The sequence below is a fragment of the Oncorhynchus mykiss genome, chromosome 15, assembly GCF_013265735.2.
Source record: "Oncorhynchus mykiss isolate Arlee chromosome 15, USDA_OmykA_1.1, whole genome shotgun sequence".
Classification (NCBI taxonomy): Eukaryota; Metazoa; Chordata; class Actinopteri; order Salmoniformes; family Salmonidae; genus Oncorhynchus; species Oncorhynchus mykiss.
This window is the reverse complement of record NC_048579.1, coordinates 19031749-19051032: the sequence shown is the minus strand read 5'-3', so window position 1 is coordinate 19051032 and position 19284 is coordinate 19031749. Positions and strand designations below refer to the sequence as shown.

Here is a 19284-nt window from a genome sequence, read left to right as displayed (position 1 = left end):
AGTTTGCCAAAGTGTGTGTGTCACTGACCAAAACATGACCACAGTCACCATGGCGACTTCCCCTGCTCCTAACTGAACCCTATCGAATCCTCCTTTCCCAACTGAAAATCCCTCACCCCACCAATCAGTCTTGTGTGTGATAATATTGCTCAATGCTAGCTATCTAGCCTTTTGAAATGATCCAGATGCGTTCCTCTCTCCCTGCCTCCCTCCCGCCCTGCCTGATGAAGACTAATGTCCCACCAGAGCCCTGAGCAGCAGCATTTCACACCTGATGGATACAAATGGCCGCCACCGCACTCCAACACTCCCCATTGTGCTTCTTAATTGGGAATCAGAACAGAATAATAATGGAGCTTTCCATTAGGGGAGACCGAATGATTTATTTAAATGAAGCTTACTGAGAGAGAGGGAGAACTGATAAAGTTATATGAATGAGGGGAGGGAGGAGGGGTGTATTCGCCGCTCCGCTGCACTCCATTTCAGAAAGAAATTCCCGGGGCCTCCAATCTCCTGCTCGATGGGGTGGGGGGTTTAGAATAAAACAAGTGTCGTCCCCCCCTGCCCAAACTCTCGCTCATTCAATCCATCACGGAAATGACATTGGAGCTGAGCGTTTCTGCCTGCTGTTTTTTTTGCCCACAAGTTCCTCCCTTTTCAACGTTGACTTGAAGGAACCTTCTATGGAAAGTTCAGGCCTAGTTTCACTATCAAGGGCTCTGGGTGCAAACTCTAACTTTGTGTACTAACTCTTTCAGTATTGTAGTACATTGTAGTTTTATAGATGAATGCCATTATCTTTACCATACACCAAAACTAACCATAGCTATGACTGTAGCAAGCCTGACGCTAGATTTGAAACTTTGATATAAACTTGTCATATCCAATCATCTAATCTAGGTTGTGTGTCAATCCACAGATCTCCTACAAGGCCTTGAGCTCCTTCGACACGGAGTTTGACCTGACCAACCAGAGCGGCAAGGTGTTTAAGTTCAGCAACGAGACGTCCCACATGTTTGTGGGTCTCTACCCCGGCTCCACATACTCCTTCACCATCCGGGCCAGCACCGTCAAGGGCTTTGGACCTCCCGTCATCACCCAGTTCACCACCAAGATCTCAGGTATGAGAAACTTTGACGAGGACCAAGTTACCAATAATCCTGGACAACCTACTGTAGAGCCCTAAATCTTCCAGGAGATCCCCAGTAATAAATAGCTGTGTTCATTGTTCCTGGGTGTAGCGTTTGTCTGCGTTTGTGTGTACTTGCTGTTCTCTGTCTGTCTCTGTCTCCTGTCTCCGGGTCTCAGTCTGTCTTTATTTGTCAGTCAAATCACCGTCTCCTGTGCTCATGTGTCCCCCCCTCCAGCTCCGTTGATGCCAGGCTATGACCAGGAGACTCCCCTGAACCAGACAGACAGCACGGTCACTGTCCTGCTGAAGCCTGCCCAGAGCAGAGGTGCCCCTGTCAGGTAGACCCATTCACACATCAAACAGCCCTACACACACACTCACGTCACACACACAGTGATAAACACCCTACCCTCACTCCAGCCACTGTCGTCCTCTCCTCCTCTCGCTCCCACAATTTCTTTCACCGCGCAAACGGCCCTCACAAACGGCCCTCTAATTGGCTTGGGAGGCTGGTGATATTATCCACAACAACATATTTCGTTTTTTAACATTATCAGCATGTATTAATGTGGGCATTTGATCTGAGCAAGCAGCACTTTTTTTCCCCTTTTTTAAGATAAGAATAAAGCTGTTCTCTCAGACTCCAAAGATGAGCAATCTCAATCTCCTCCTCTTTCTCTCTCTACTTCTCAATTCTTCCTTCTTCTGGAAGCAAAGATTGTGGTCAAGGGTGTCTCTCCTATGATTTGCACACCGCTGAAAATAAACAGAAATATGCAATATGCTTGCCTGGGAGCATAAACGGTGGTTTGGGCCTTTATTTTTCTCTTGGTTGAGAGAGAAATCAATAACAGTGCTGGCAGATTCCCACACCCCAGCTATGTTATCCTTCCTTCATTGGCCACTACTGCTAGTGCTGCCGATGAGTTCTCCACAAAACCTATGTCTGTAATTTGTGTGTGTGTGTGTGTGTGTGTGTGTGTGTGTGTGTGTGTGTGTGTGTGTGTGTGTGTGTGTGTGCGCGCACGGACTGCAGATATGCTAGCCGGTTGGGCTGAGGTTGTCCTTAACACACAGACAGGATATCCTGTTACTGTAGTTTGCTCTTTAGTCATGAAGTCCTTGCACTGCATTAAGGCAACATTATCACAAGTTCTGTGCTCTTTTAATCATTCATAGACCCACACAGAGTCGACGGACACACACACACAGGGGCTGGCCAGCAGCTAGAGTGATTACATGTTTTAATGTTTCAGACTGAGGAGATAACCAGTTTCTCTACGGGCCCACACACACACACAGAGGACAACCTGTCTCTGTTATCAAAAGGAAGGATAAAAGTATTTTAGTATGAAGAAACCAGCCGGTATAAATAAATGAGCATGTGCTTTAGCACCTGGTGGCCCATCATGAAGTATTTACTATCCACTCCTGTCTGAAGCCACTTTAATGGCCGTTTGAGCAAAGTGACAAAAGACACTGAGAGAAACACAGAGAGGCCTCTCTCTCCACCTCACATGAATAGAGCCTAAGTTACACAGATGGACGGTAGTGATATTAGCCTTTTTCACCTGCCGATCACATTCTGTAAAGGAATGCCCTGAGTGTACTGGAAGTTGCTTTGTATAAAAGTGTGTCATAAGTGGCATATTGTTATTATTTAGATAAGGTAGACTGAGCCAAACACCCGCAAGGTATCCATAAAAAGTAGGACACTGGAATTCACTCTCCGTCAAACATAATCATTTTAATTGAACAATTTAACAATAGTGTCACCAGTGACAGGTATCACCCCCCACAAATAAATAAATAAAAATACCACTACTGTACGTTAAGATTAACACCAAAAATATGAAGAAAACTGTCAGCCCTGCTCCAATCCTCCAATCCAAATCAGGTACACTTTTTTTCTCTCCCTGATGACCTTTCAACGACTGTCACATGGGCCCGTCGTTGCCATCCTCTCATCCAAGATCGCATAGCAGTTCAGACGTCTTTTGTCCTCGTCTTGTCGTGTCCTGTATATATATATATATTTACAACTTTTTTCACATACATTTTATTTTTATTTTCCATCAACTCATCTTCTAAACACTCTCCTGCAACCAGCCTCACCAATTTATATTTATAAAAAAGTATTATTTACCTCAGATCTGCAATCCTTCAGGAAGCTAGCCAGAAACTCCAGGAGGCTGGCCAGAAACTAGCCAGAAGCTAGCCAGGAGCTAGGCCAGAAGCTAATCAGAAGCTAACCACGGTTTGTGGTCATCGGCTGTCCTTTAGTTCGAAAATCTATCGAAAATCTATCGCCAGTTTTGTACGGCGCAGCGCGGCTCGGAACGGAACATACCGGACCAATTTTTCTCTCCATGTCCCTGGATTTCAACTGCTCTCTGGACATTCATACCCGGATCTCACAGCTAGCTATCTGCTATCCGTGTGACAGTCGGCTTTCGTCGATTCCGGAGCAAACATCGATTGTTCCGGTGCTAGCCAGCTCCGTCAATCACGCCTGAGTTCCATCATTCACTCCTGGGCTGCAGTCACCTATCCGGACCCGTTTCACTGCCTACGCGGAGCCCCACCGGGCCTTCACAACCGGACTGCCGACGTTATCTACCTGAAGGAGATCCGGCTGGCTCCTCTGTCGCGACGTTACCGGAACGCCCATCTGCGGCCCGCTAACCGTTAGCTGTCTTTCCGGCTGCTATTCTGAATAGACAATCGGACAATTTATTTATTTGAATTGTTATGTTTTCTTCTCGGGCCTCTATAACTATATCTATTGTTCTTATTTTTGTTGTTGTGTGATTTTGATTAATCCCCTCTACCACACGGAACCCCACTAATCTACTGACCGAACGCAAGAGGTGGCTAACAACAGACTCCATCCTATGCTAGCTTGCTACCGGTTGGCTTGGCTAGCTGTCTAAATCGCCGTGACCCTAAACCAACCTCTCCACTCACTGGACCCTTTTGATCACTCGACTAAGCATGCCTCTCCTTAATGTCAATATGTCTTGTCCATTGCTGTTCTGGTTAGTGTTTATTGGCTTATTTCACTGTAGAGCCTCTAGTCCTGCTCACTATACCTTATCCAACCTATTAGTTCCACCACCCACACATGCAATGACATCTCCTGGTTTCAATGATGTTTCTAGAGACAATATCTCTCTCTTCATCACTCAATACCTAGGTTTACCTCCACTGTATTCACATCCTACCTTACCTTTGTCTGTACATTATACCTTGATGCTATTTTATCGCCCCCAGAAACCTCCTTTTACTCTCTGTTCCAGACGTTCTAGACGACCAATTCTTATTGCTTTTAGTCGCACCCTTATTCTACTCCTCCTATGTTCCTCTGGCGATGTAGAGGTGAATCCAGGCCCTGCAGTGCCTAGCTCCACTCCTATTCCCCAGGCGCTCTCTTTTGACGACTTCTGTAACCGTAATAGCCTTGGTTTCATGCATGTTAACATTAGAAGCCTCCTCCCTAAGTTTGTTCTATTCACTGCTTTAGCACACTCTGCCAACCCGGATGTTCTAGCTGTGTCTGAATCCTGGCTTAGGAAGACCACCAAAAATTCAGACATTTTAATTCCAAACTACAACATTTTCAGACAAGATAGAACTGCCAAAGGGGGCGGTGTTGCAATTTACTGCAAAGATAGCCTGCAGAGTTCTGTCCTACTATCCAGGTCTGTACCCAAACAATTTGAACTTCTACTTTTAAAAATCCACCTTTCTAAAAACAAGTCTCTCACCGTTGCCGCCTGCTATAGACCACCCTCTGCCCCCAGCTGTGCTCTGGACACCATATGTGAACTGATTGCCCCCCATCTATCTTCAGAGCTCGTGCTGCTAGGCGACCTAAACTGGAACATGCTTAACACCCCAGCCATCCTACAATCTAAACTTGATGCCCTCAATCTCACACAAATTATCAATGAACCTACCAGGTATCTCCCCAAAGCCTTAAACACGGGCACCCTCATAGATATCATCCTAACCAACTTCCCCTCTAAATACACCTCTGCTGTCTTCAACCAAGATCTCAGCGATCACTGCCTCATTGCCTGCATCCGTAATGGGTCAGCGGTCAAACGACCTCCTCTCATCACTGTAAAACGCTCCCTGAAACACTTCAGCGAGCAGGCCTTTCTAATCGACCTGGCCGGGGTATCCTGGAAGGATATTGACCTCATCCCGTCAGTAGAGGATGCCTGGATATTTTTTAAAAATGCCTTCCTAACCATCTTAAATAAACATGCCCCATTCAAGAAATTTAGAACCAGGAACAGATATAGCCCTTGGTTCTCCCCAGACCTGACTGCCCTTAATCAACACAAAAACGTCCTATGGCGTTCTGCATTAGCATCGAACAGCCCCCGTGATATGCAGCTGTTCAGGGAAGCTAGAAACCATTATACACAGGCAGTTAGAAAAGCCAAGGCTAGCTTTTTCAAGCAGAAATTTGCTTCTTGCAACACTAACTCAAAAAAGTTCTGGGACACTGTAAAGTCCATGGAGAATAAGAACACCTCCTCCCAGCTGCCCACTGCACTGAAGATAGGAAACACTGTCACCACTGATAAATCCACCATAATTGAAAATTTCAATAAGCATTTTTCTACTGCTGGCCATGCTTTCCACCTGGCTACTCCTACCCCTGTCAACAGCACTGCACCCCCAACAGCAACTCGCCCAAGCCTTCCCCATTTCTCCTTCTCCCAAATCCATTCAGCTGATGTTCTGAAAGAGCTGCAAAATCTGGACCCCTACAAATCAGCCGGGCTAGACAATCTGGACCCTTTCTTTCTAAAATTATCTGCCGAAATTGTTGCCACCCCTATTACTAGCCTGTTCAACCTCTCTTTCGTGTCGTCTGAGATTCCCAAAGATTGGAAAGCAGCTGCGGTCATCCCCCTCTTCAAAGGGGGGGACACTCTTGACCCAAACTGCTACAGACCTATATCTATCCTACCATGCCTTTCTAAGGTCTTCGAAAGCCAAGTCAACAAACAGATTACCGACCATTTTGAATCTCACCATACCTTCTCTGCTATGCAATCTGGTTTCAGAGCTGGTCATGGGTGCACCTCAGCCACGCTCAAGGTCCTAAACGATATCTTAACCGCCATCGATAAGAAACATTACTGTGCAGCCGTATTCATTGATCTGGCCAAGGCTTTCGACTCTGTCAATCACCACATCCTCATCGGCAGACTCAACAGCCTTGGTTTCTCAAATGATTGCCTCGCCTGGTTCACCAACTACTTCTCTGATAGAGTTCAGTGTGTCAAATCTGAGGGTCTGTTGTCCGGACCTCTGGCAGTCTCTATGGGGGTGCCACAGGGTTCAATTCTTGGACCGACTCTCTTCTCTGTATACATCAATGAGGTCGCTCTTGCTGCTGGTGAGTCTCTGATCCACCTCTACGCAGACGACACCATTCTGTATACTTCCGGCCCTTCTTTGGACACTGTGTTAACAACCCTCCAGGCAAGCTTCAATGCCATACAACTCTCCTTCCGTGGCCTCCAACTGCTCTTAAATACAAGTAAAACTAAATGCATGCTCTTCAACCGATCACTACCTGCACCTACCCGCCTGTCCAACATCACTACTCTGGACGGCTCTGACTTAGAATACGTGGACAACTACAAATACTTAGGTGTCTGGTTAGACTGTAAACTCTCCTTCCAGACCCATATCAAACATCTCCAATCCAAAGTTAAATCTAGAATTGGCTTCCTATTTCGCAACAAAGCATCCTTCACTCATGCTGCCAAACATACCCTTGTAAAACTGACCATCCTACCAATCCTCGACTTTGGCGATGTAATTTACAAAATAGCCTCCAATACCCTACTCAACAAACTGGATGCAGTCTATCACAGTGCAATCCGTTTTGTCACCAAAGCCCCATACACTACCCACCATTGCGACCTGTACGCTCTCGTTGGCTGGCCCTCGCTTCATACTCGTCGCCAAACCCACTGGCTCCATGTCATCTACAAGACCCTGCTAGGTAAAGTCCCCCCTTATCTCAGCTCGCTGGTCACCATAGCATCTCCCACCTGTAGCACACGCTCCAGCAGGTATATCTCTCTAGTCACCCCCAAAACCAATTCTTTCTTTGGCCGCCTCTCTTTCCAGTTCTCTGCTGCCAATGACTGGAACGAACTACAAAAATCTCTGAAACTGGAAACACTTATCTCCCTCACTAGCTTTAAGCACCAACTGTCAGAGCAGCTCACAGATTACTGCACCTGTACATAGCCCACATATAATTTAGCCCTATCAACTACCTCTTTCCCAACTGTATTTAATTTATTTATTTATTTTGCTCCTTTGCACCCCATTATTTTTATTTCTACTTTGCACATTCTTCCATTGCAAAACTACCATTCCAGTGTTTTACTTGCTATATTGTATTTACCTTGCCACCAAGGCCTTTTTTTGCCTTTACCTCCCTTCTCACCTCATTTGCTCACATTGTATATAGACTTGTTTATACTTTATTATTGACTGTATGTTTGTTTTACTCCATGTGTAACTCTGTGTTGTTGTATCTGTCGAACTGCTTTGCTTTATCTTGGCCAGGTCGCAATTGTAAATGAGAACTTGTTCTCAACTTGCCTACCTGGTTAAATAAAGGTAAAATAAATAAATAAAATCTTAATTACAGTTAACGGGTCGTAATGAAATCACAGGATTCGCTAATTAGCGCATTGAGGCTGTCTTTTGTTGACTGGTAAGGATTCGCTAAAAGATTAAAGAGGGGATTTGCCAGCTAAAATGTTCGCTGGTTTGTATAACTCCTTATAATCCCAGCACAATGTCTCACAAGGAAAATTAAGAAAACCAAAGGCTGTAAATTGGAGCGATATATGATTAATTTGGAATTATTTGTCATTTCGTGACACATTTGAAAAATTCTGATATTGTATATTGAAGAGCATTATCGACTGTCAATTAAGTAACCTAATATATAGTACTACTGCCTATAGCAATAATAATGATTAAATATGATTCCTAATTTCTATGCCTTTGACGTTTCTTTGAGATTCCTAGGCCTTGGTCACAGCAGTGTTCTGGCTTGACAACGCAGTGTGCATTTTCATTCAATAGGCGATTATGCTCATTAACGTGTGTATTTCAAAGGTCCATGACATTAAGAAGGGTCTCCTTCAAAGTGTAACTTTTGTGTTTCCAGCTACCACCATGATTTGTAGGAAGGTGATCTCAGCACTCTGAATCAAAGTGTGCGTGCATGCTTGCCAGCTACTCACTTGTTACATATGTAGCAGTCTGTCGAGAAGAAAGGTGACAAACACACTTAGTCAGGAGCTCCATATCCCTTCAAAAGAAGATGCGGGTGGGCTGAGGAGACAAGAAACTAAGTTGAAAGTCAAGGAGAAAATAGAGGGCAGGAGATAAAAAAGGAGGATGTTGATGAAAAACAGGATTTGATGGAGTCTCCTCTTTTACTCCCTCCAGCATATTATGACAGAATGACAGTGGAGAACTACACAGTAGAGAGAGTTAGTCAGAAAGAGTCAGACGGAGAGAAAGAGAAAGAGTTAGTCAGAAAGAGTCAGACTGAGAGAGAGTTAGTCAGAAAGAGTCAGACTGAGAGAGAGTTAGTCAGAAAGAGTCAGACGGAGAGAGAAGTAGTCAGAAAGAGTCAGACGGAGAGAGAGTTAGTCAGAAAGAGTCAGACGGAGAGAGAGTTAGTCAGAAAGAGTCAGACGGAGAGAGAGTTAGTCAGAAAGAGTCAGACGGAGAGAGAGTTAGTCAGAAAGAGTCAGACGGAGAGAGAGTAAGTCAGAAAGAGTCAGACGGAGAAAGAGTTAGTCAGAAAGAGTCAGACGGAGAGAGAGTTAGTCAGAAAGAGTCAGACGGAGAGAGAGTTAGTCAGAAAGAGTCAGACGGAGAGAAAGAGAGAGTTAGTCAGAAAGAATCAAACGAAGAGAAAGAGTTAGTCAGAAAGAGTCAGACGGAGAGAAAGATTCATACCACACAGACTGTCATAGCACAGACTGTCATAGCACAGACTGTCATAGAACAGACTGTCATAGCACAGACTGTGGCTGAAGAGGTAATCCTCTGTTGCTACAAAGTGGAGTGAATTAAGAGAAACCATGTGAGCTTTTGAGCAATTCATTATCATATGACACCGCTCTTCTTTTGGAGATATTTTTGTCACTTTGTTTTAACATGGAGTCGGTAGCATTGGAGTTGATGTTGTTCATAACATGTTGGTTACCCTGTCAAAGGCTCAAAGAGATCAAAACGAATACACCACATACTATGTAAGAACATGCATACTTATTCGCCATAATGAGAGTCCTCCCTGGCGATGGGATTGAGCCAGACAGATTTTTATGTGAAATACCAGATGTTTTTCCGTGATACAGTTCGTTAAGACTGCAACCCTTCAAACTGACTGTAAATGTTTAGTAAAAGGAAAGAGTCGGGACGCACACAAAAATACCTCTGTCTGTCATGTCGCATTTGGGGCATAATGCCTTGTGAGGGACTGGATCATTGACAGGCTGGTGTTTGAAGGGCGGTCTGTCTGGCAGCGTTACATATGTGGGGTGCTACAATGGCAGCCTAACCAGGGGCAAGTTACTCCTTTAAATGGATTACTGTCAGTCAGGTTCGCTCTCGCGCTAATGTGTCGAATCTGCCGCACCAGGGCTAGGACACACACCACCCTGCACTCACACTTGCTCAGACGAGCGCACACACACGCATATAGACACACACACAAACCTCCTCACCCCCTGTGCCAAGACAAGCGTTTACCCAGCGCTGTGGAAAAAGATTTGTAACGCCTCCTAAACCCAGCATCGCCCCAGCTACGGAGTCAAACCACTTTCTCTCTGTCATCTGTTTCTCTGAGGACAGCCAGAAACACTCCTGAGAGAGGGGGAGGGAGAGAGAACAGCCCACCTCAGACCCGCACCACAACCTCAACACCACAATGGGACACACAACACAGGACCCACCAACCCAACAGACCCCACCCCCTCATAACATCCCTCCTGTCAGCACCCTCGATAGCCCTCCTGACAATCCCCCCCACATCCACTGAGGACACACAAAAGTCAAAGATTGTGCTCCTCATTGACTCAAATGGCAAATACATTCAAGAGGATAAACCTTTTCCCTAACACAAAGTGGCTAAATGCTGGTGGCTAAACCCCTCCCAAAGGACCTGCACCTAGAGAATCCACACCAAGAGGACCTACACCCAGACCACACCATCACCAACCACACCCCAACCAGCTAAGACCACCCCAAGCAAACCCTGGCCACACCCTATATAGGCCCCACCATGTCAGACCTATGCCTCTTCTGCCCACCCCATGCCCCTGCGGCAAGGACCTCAACATGACAGCAGGACATATGCCCAGGCCTTTAGCAGAGCAACAGGCCCAACCCCTACTATTACACCTGCCCAAGCACCATCCTTTGACCTAAGATGTATTTATCAGATGCTCAACATGCTCTGCTCACACCTACTTTGACGTTCCGGGCCTAAACCACACAAAAACAACACTAAACACTATGGAACACAAAGCTTTTACTATCTTATTCTGGAATATACAAGGACTGGAGTCATCTGCCTTTGCCCTAAAGAGCATACAGACATTGTCATCCAACAAGAAACATGATATAAAGGAGACGGACCCACTGGTTGCCCTCTAGTTTAGAGAGAACTGGTAGTCCTATCCACCAAACTACCAGGTATGAAACAGAGAAGAGACTCGGGGTATGCTAATTTGGTATAGAGCAGACCTAGTCAAAACAGGAACATTTTACATCTGGCTAGAAATTAATAAGGAAATGATCTCAACAGAGAGAAATGTCCTTGTTTGCTACCTATATTCCCCCAATAGAATCCCCATACTTTAACGATGACAGCTTCTCCATCCCAGAGGGGGAGATCAACAATTTACAGGCTCAGGGACATTTGCTAGTCTGTCGCAAACTAAATGCCAGAATTAGACAAGAACCCGACACCCCCAGCACACAGGGGGACAAACAGGACAGCATTCCCTCCCCCATATGCCCCCCTAGACACAACTACGCAACATAACCAACAAAAACGGGTCACAACTCTTGCATCTCTGTTGTATGCTGGCTATGTACATAGTCAATGGTAGACTTCGAGGACACTCCTATGGTAGGTAAACCTATAGCTCATCTCTTGGCAGTAGTACTGTACTACTTTATCACTGAATTCAACCAAGAGTCTCTTAGGGGTGTCAGTGTACTGACTGTGAACGTTCTATCAGATCACAGCAAAATCGCACTCTACTTGAACAGAGCTATGCTCAATCATGAGGCATCAAAGCCAAACAAACTGAATAATATTAAGAAATGCTGTAGCTGGAAGGAAAATAGTGTGGAAATCTACCAAAAATCATTTAGGCAACAACAAATTCAATCCGTTCTAGACAATTTCCTGGACAAAAGGTTTCACTGTAATAGTGAAAGTGTAAACTTGGCAGTCAAAAACCTAAACAGTATTTGACCTCTCAGCTTCCCTATCAAATCAAAAAATGTCAAGCAGACAACCTAAGAAAATTAACAACAATGACAAATGGTTTGATGAAGAATCCAAAAACCTAAGAAAGAAATTGAGGAACCTATCCAACCAAAAACATAGAGACCAAGAAAACCAGAGCCTATGGTAAATCACTAAAACAATACAGAAATACACGACGGAAAAAGAAGGAACAGCACGTCAGGAATCAGCTCAATGTAATTGAAGAATCCATAGAATCAAACCACTTCTGAGGAATAGGAAAACTCTAAACAAACAACAACATGAAGAGTTACCTATCCAAAACGGAGATGTATGGATAAACCACTTCTCCAATCTTTTTGGCTCTATAACAAAGAACAAGCAGCAAAAACATGTACATGATCAAATACAAATCTTAGAATCAACTATTAAAGACTACCAGAACCCACTGGATTCTCCAATTACATTGAAAGAACTACAGGACAAAATATAAACCCTCCAACTCAAAAAAGCCTGTGGGGCCAGCAGACTCGTATATTTCCTCAGCGAAAACAATGTACTGAGTAAATGTTAAATAGTTTTTTGACCAAATTACTGTATGACAGACCACATATTCACCCTGCATACCCTAATTGACAAACAAAAAAACAGAACAAAGGCAAAGTCTTCTTGTGCTTTGTTGATTTCAGAAAAACTTGTCTCAATTTGGCATGAGGGTCTGCTATACAAATTGATGGAAAGTGGTGTTGGGGGAAAATCATAGGACATTATAAAATCCATGTACACAAACAACAAGTGTGAGGTTAAAATTGAAAAAATACACATTTCTTTCCACAGGGCCGGGGGGTGAGACAGGGATGCAGCTTAAGCCCCACCCTCTTCAACGTATATATCAACGAATTGGCAAGGGCACTAGAACAGTCTGCAGCACCTGGCCTCACCCTACTAGAATCTGAAGTCAAATGTCTACTGTTTGCTGATGATCTGGTGCTTCTGTCCCCAACCAAGGAGCACCTACAGCAGCACCTAGATCTTCTGCACAGATTGTCAGACCTGGGCCCTGACAGTAAATCTCATTAAGCCCAAAATAATGATGTTCTTAAAAAGGTCCAGTTGCCAGGACCACGAATACAAATTCCAATCTAGACACTGTTGCCCTAGAGCACACAAAGAAACTATACATAGTTCGGCCTAAACATCAGCGCCACAGATAACTTCTACAAAGCTGTGAACGATCTGAGAGACAAGGCAAGTAGCCTTCAAAAGGAACACAAAATTCAACATACTAATTTAGGACCTGGCTAAGATAACAAAATGGGACAACCAAGAATTCACAAAATGGGACAAACACCAAATTGAGACTGCATTCAGAATTCTGCCAAAATATCCTCTGTGTACAACGTAAAACACAATAATGCATGCAGAGCAGAATTAGGCCGATACTCGTTAATGATCAAAATCCAGAAAAGAGACATTGAGTTCTACAAGCCCCTAAAAGGAAGCGATTCCCAAACCATCGATAATAAAGCCATCACCTACAGAGAAATTAACCTTGCGAAGAGCCCCCTAAGAAAGCTGGTCCTGGGGCTCTGTTCACAAACACACCCCACAGAGCCCCAGGATAACAACACAATTGGACCCAACCAAATCATGAGGATAAATAATAAAAGACATAAAGATTTGACTTGACACATTGGAAATAATTTACACAAAAACTGAGCAAACTATAATGCTATTTGGCCCTACACAGTGGCAGAATACCTGACCACTGTGACTAACCCAAAATGAAGGAAGTCTTTGACTATGTACAGACCATGAGCATAGCCTTGCTATTGAGAGAGGCCACCGAAGGCAGACCTGGCTCTCAAGAGAAGACGGGCTATGTGCACATGGCCCACAAAATGAGGTGGAAACTGAGCTACACTTCCTAACCTCCTTCCCAATATTAGAGAGACATATTTCCCTCAGATTACACAGACCCACAAAGAATTTGAAAACAAATACAATTTGGATAAACTCCTATAACAATGGGGTAAATACCACAGTGTGCAATCACAGCAGCAAGATTTGTGACTTGTGAAAAGGGAAACCAAATGGAAAAAAAACACCATTGTAAATACAACGTATATTTATGTTGATTTATTTTCCCTAACTATTTGCACATCATTACAACACTGTATATAGACATAATATGACATTTGAAATGTCTCTATGCTTTTGGAACTTTTGAGTGTAACGTTTACTGTACATTTTTTATGATCTATTCAACTTGCTGTGGCAATGTAAACATATGTTTCCCATGCCAATAAAGCCCCTTAAATTGAGAGAAGGGGGGGTGAGAGGGACGTGGAGGGAGAGGGAAAGAGTCCCTTTCTGTCATCATTGATTTAATATGTTCCTATATGCTTGCTTTGGCAATGTATGTGGTTACACTTTCCATGCCAATAAAGCCTTTTGAATTTAAGAGAGAGGGAGGGAACAAGATCCCTTGTTTCTCTAATTTTGTGATCTGCTCTATCACATTTCCACTTGTCCTGTTTTATCCACTACCCCAGGGGAGGTATCACATTACCACTTGTCCTGTTTTATCCATCCCCGCAGGGGAGGTAACACATTACCACTTGTCCTGTTTTATCCACTACCCCAGGGGAGGTATCACATTACCACTTGTCCTGTTTTATCCATCCCCGCAGGGGAGGTAACACATTACCACTTGTCCTGTTTTATCCATCCCCGCAGGGGAGGTATCACATTTCCACTTGTCCTGTTTTATCCATCCCCGCAGGGGAGGTAACACATTACCACTTGTCCTGTTTTATCCATCCCCCCCAGGGGAGGTATCACATTACCACTTGTCCTATGGTATCCATCCCCCCACGGGAGGTATCACATTAGGACCTATCCTGTTTTATCCATCCCCCCACAGAAGGTATCACATTAGTACCTGTCCTGTTTTATCTATACCCCCACGGGAGGTATCACATTAGTACCTGTCCTGTTTTATCTATACCCCCACGGGAGGTATCACATTAGTACCTGTCCTGTTTTATCCATCCCCCCACGGGAGGTATCACATTAGTACCTGTCCTGTTTTATCCATCCCCCCACGGGGGAGGTATCACATTAGTTCCTGCCCTGTTTTATCCATCCCCCCACGGGAGGTATCACATTAGTACCTGTCCTCTCTCATGAGGGTAACCCCTTTTTTATATTCATTCCCAGAGGAAGAGGTTATTGTTGTCCTCCTAGCGTTTTGTGTGGCGCGGTGTTGTGACAAAGAACGTTTCCTGCTCTCCTGGTGATTCCTGTGTACGTGGACAGGAAACGTTGTGATGAGGTTACATTGTGACAATGGCAGGCACGGGCCTCCACACCCTTGTGTCCCCACAGAAATCTCTATGTGTCAGCCTATCAGGCATAATGACTGGTGTGGTGTGACCCTGGAGAGTGATACACGAGGGCTGGGCCCCGGTGAGAACTCAAGGGCCGCGGCCTTTGAAAACAAGACTGTTGTTTCAGGGGGAGTTGGTTGCTCAGTCTCCCAGTCTCCCCTTCCCCTATCCTCCCTCCTAAGTGCTCCTGTTCCTGCTGAGCTGAATGTGTTTGCATCAGGGGGCCACAGGTTATCACTAGATAGGGAACGTATATGCCTATCTCCCCTTATCTGCTCATCTCCAACCCTCTCTTCCTGCCCTTTCCTATAACTCTGTCATACCTCCCGGGTCCAGGCTCCATCCACAGTGGGAGCCTCCTCAGCAAGTTTCCCTGAGATTTAAGTGACATTTAATCTGCGCAGCTTGGCCTCATTTGTGTAGACCTGCTTCTATTTTATGGGGGAGGTGATAAATAAGGGAGCAGGGAGACAGGTGGAGGCTACAGGGGGAGGAGTGCTGTCGATGCTGGCCTCAGGAGATGGGGCCATGCAGTCCCTTTATCCCTAAATCAGTCACAGAGTGGAGAGGGCAGTACTGGACCACCGCCTGAGGGAAGAGTTTGAGATAACTGAAAGGATAGTTTGGGAGGATCAATAGGGGTAGTATTGCTGAGTTGAGACTAGCAAGGGAAAACATTATGCAAAGTTAATTAGACCTCACTAGCCTCCTCCCTCACTTCTCTCCTTTCACCCCCTCATTCGTTTTTTTATTCTGTTCATCCCCTCCTCTCAAAGTCCCGGGTCACCATTGAGTCCATGCCAACGTGGAGGCTGTGTGTAATTGGTCTAGCGTCACATGGGGCGCCACACTGAAACGGCGCTGGCAGCGCGGCACAAGGAGCCCTAATTGGTGTCAGCTGAGGTTGCACGACTGAAACAGTGTTTAGCTTTGTTGCCTCTCTCTCTCTCTACCTTCTCTCCCTTTCTGTCTACCTCCCTTTTTTCCCTCTCTCTCTCGCTACCTCCTCTCTCTCTCTGTCACTCACTCACCAGGTGGGTGGTCTGAGTCGTTGGCTGTGGAATGTTTTCTCACCTTTTGTTTCTCTCAAAGCACACAGTCCCACTTCGCTCCCTGCTTTTATAATGACTATGACCATGTTTACAGTCTCTTAGCTCTCTCTCTGCTGTGTTCTGCTCCAATCGGTTCCTGGCTAAGTAGAACTAGTCCTCCATAGGTGTATGCTCCTGGCTGACTGCAATATATGACTGTTGGGTCTCTAGGCCATGTAGAGGGGGTGATTTACACCACCTTGGGGGAGACAATCCTCCCAAACTCTCCTCCAAACCTCCCTGCCTCTCCTGGACCAGTGTCAGCCACTAAAGATTGTCTCCCAGCCCAACCTCATTTGAATTCCTCTCAAAGGTTTCTCTCTTTTCCCTGGGTAGCTACGAAGTGGCCAGTTAATAGCCCCACTTCTTTCTCTCTCTAAGTATCCTCATTGATTGTTGTGGATTGAATGAAGGAGAGTTAATTGAACACTAAATAGTACTAGAACTACAAAAGTCAAAGAAATAACAACAGTAGTCTGGCCATGATGTGATCTGTACAAACTTTTTTGCTTAGTTTTCAGTTGGTGTCTCAGCAGTTCCATTGCTCGCGGTAAAGCTAAGGCCAGAGGAGATTGTTGCCGATATTAAGCCCGCAGTGAGATCATGGAGACAGTTTTGCCATCAGCACTTTCCAACTCTCCTGAAGGAAAAATAAATGATTATACTCATAATCTGCCAATGCATTGCTTTTAAGTATACAGCACACCAATATGTATTTCTCACTATGATAATCCTGATGGTTGTCCAATAAAGTCTGATATTTTAGCTGGGAAGAAGGGATAGATGAGTGGCAGCCATTTTGTCCTGTATTGATGCACATTTCTCTTGATTTTCTTCCAATTCTCAGGACATTTACTAGTGCCCTGGGGGCACCGGGAGAGAAAAATATTTAATTAAGTGGGAGTTGTTTTTCTCAAAATGATATCTAGACGTTGCAGGTAGCCTTGGAGCAGCCATTTGTGCTGGGTTTTGTATTATTTATTGAAGATGCATCGTTCTTCTCCGGTTCCAGCCCCCGAGCTTATGTTTTTCTCTCTTTACTGGCTGTGCCCAGAAAGCAGACACATTTTTCACCCCGGTAATTTGCAGAGAAAATATCAACTTTTGACCTGTTGTCTGGCGGTAAAAATAATAGTGCTTTATCATAGCATTATCATAAATAGGCTTTTACTGCAACTGCTGTTTATCGGTTTATGCTGCTTGTTCTGTTCAGACATATAGGCATTATTTCCCTCATTGGCATAATAATACAAAAATTCAACATTTCAGTTGCTATTTCTTAGTCTGGATTTTCTTCTGGATGGCTCAATTAGTTCCAATACTTTTAGCCTGGTTTAACCAGACTGAATGCAACACTCACCGCATTGAGTTCAGTCTGGTTTAGCCAGACTTTAATGTACTGTACCTTCACAGGAGGATCTCTTGGTTAGAACTATAATGGATAAGAACAATGGGAGGCATCTGTCCCAGAGGCACAGTCACCTGGTATACCTGGTGGAGGGAGGGAGGGATAAATCACTTCGGTGACAGCCTCTTAAAGTAATAGCTGGCCTTTAAGGAGGCCCTAAATCTGTGACTTAATGTTCTCCTAAGCTCCTCCTCTTCTCCCACTCTCCCACCTTGTTGCCCTCCTCTTCTCTCTTCTTCCTCTTCATCATTCTCATCCTCCACTCTCTTCACTCCTCTTCTTTTCCCTCCCTCCATCTCTGCCCTGCCTTTGGTTCTGTGCAGGGTTCGTAATTAGCCCTCTTATTTCTCGCCTGCCTCTTCACCGTAATTAATATTTTATTACATAGATTTGATCGTTAAATAGCGCTGCGCCAAGAGGGTTCGTGGGGCTCCGGAGAAAGTCAGAAGGGAACTTATTGATGCTGGGGAAGCTCTTCTTGTCTGTAATGAGCTATACAGTTCAAAGAGCAGAGGCGACTAGCATATTCACGGGGACCTGCCCCAATATTCTCAAGCAGTTTATGACCGATCTACTCTCCAATGGATGTGGACTAAGCCAGGGGGAAATGTAATTATTGAATATTGAATAGGCCCAACTATTTATAATGCAGCCTCCAGTTTGGAGAGCACTCAACCCAACAAACTGTGTTATTTCCAAGACAAACGTTGTTTCGGGGCTTTACACAGGTGTGGGCCGTCGGGAATTATGATTGTGGCAAGTGGAGTCAGGACTCGGCTCTTGTTGGCAAGTATTTTCTTCTAGAGATTCTGCTCGGGTGAAAGCAGATGGTTACTTCCTGGAAAGGTTAGAGATCAGCTGAATTTGTTGTACGTTGTCTTTGCACCTCACTCCCCTTTCAGTTCCACTTGACTGTGCATGAGTAACACTCGCGATAAACAGCCTTGAAGTTAGGTCAGCTTGACGTTATGCTCCATTTAAAAGTGACGAAAACAGCAGATGCTGTGCTGTACGCTAGAGCCACCCGGTACAAGCTGCACAAGTATTCCATTATGTTATATTATAAAACATCATGGTTAGTTATAAGGATTGACAAAATGAGATTAGTTATGATTGTTGATTTGCTTTTAATTATGATTTGTGGGCTGATGGCTTCAGATATCCTGATTAGCCATAACATTTGATTAAATTATATATTTTTTCACATTAACCTTTTTGGGTTGCATTACCATCTCAATTAACTAAAGGATTATTTTGAGCTAATTACAGCAATTATAGTTCTAATGTTGGAGTGTCACAAAGAGGACAGGGATCAAATCAGCAATATTCAAACTCCTATTCAATGTTCATAGTCATATTCAATGTTCATACTCATATTCAATGTGCATACTCATATTCAATGTTCATATTCAATGTGCATACTCATATTCAATGTGCATACTCATATTCAATGTTCATATTCCATGTTCATATTCCATGTTCATATTCAATGTTCATACTCATATTCAATGTTCAAACTCATATTCAATGTGCATACTCATATTCAATGTTCAAACTCATATTCAATGTTCAAACTCATATTCAATGTTCATATTCAATGTTCAAACTCATATTCAATGTTCAAACTCATATTCAATGTTCAAACTCATATTCAATGTTCAAACTCATATTCAATGTTCATATTCAATGTTCAAACTCATATTCAATGTTCA

General features: G+C 44.3%; 1 protein-coding gene across 12 annotated transcripts in view; it reads left to right on the top strand.

Annotated features, from left to right (window-relative positions):
* Positions 1-19284, top strand: part of LOC110490935 (receptor-type tyrosine-protein phosphatase mu) — a 302121-nt gene that overhangs the window by 169873 nt on the left and 112964 nt on the right. For all 12 annotated transcript variants that reach the window (XM_036943984.1, XM_036943983.1, XM_036943982.1 and 9 more), the window contains exons 10-11: positions 920-1121; positions 1368-1470. In XM_036943984.1, coding sequence (XP_036799879.1) covers positions 920-1121; positions 1368-1470 — 305 coding nt within the window. The remainder of the gene's footprint in view (positions 1-919; positions 1122-1367; positions 1471-19284) is intronic.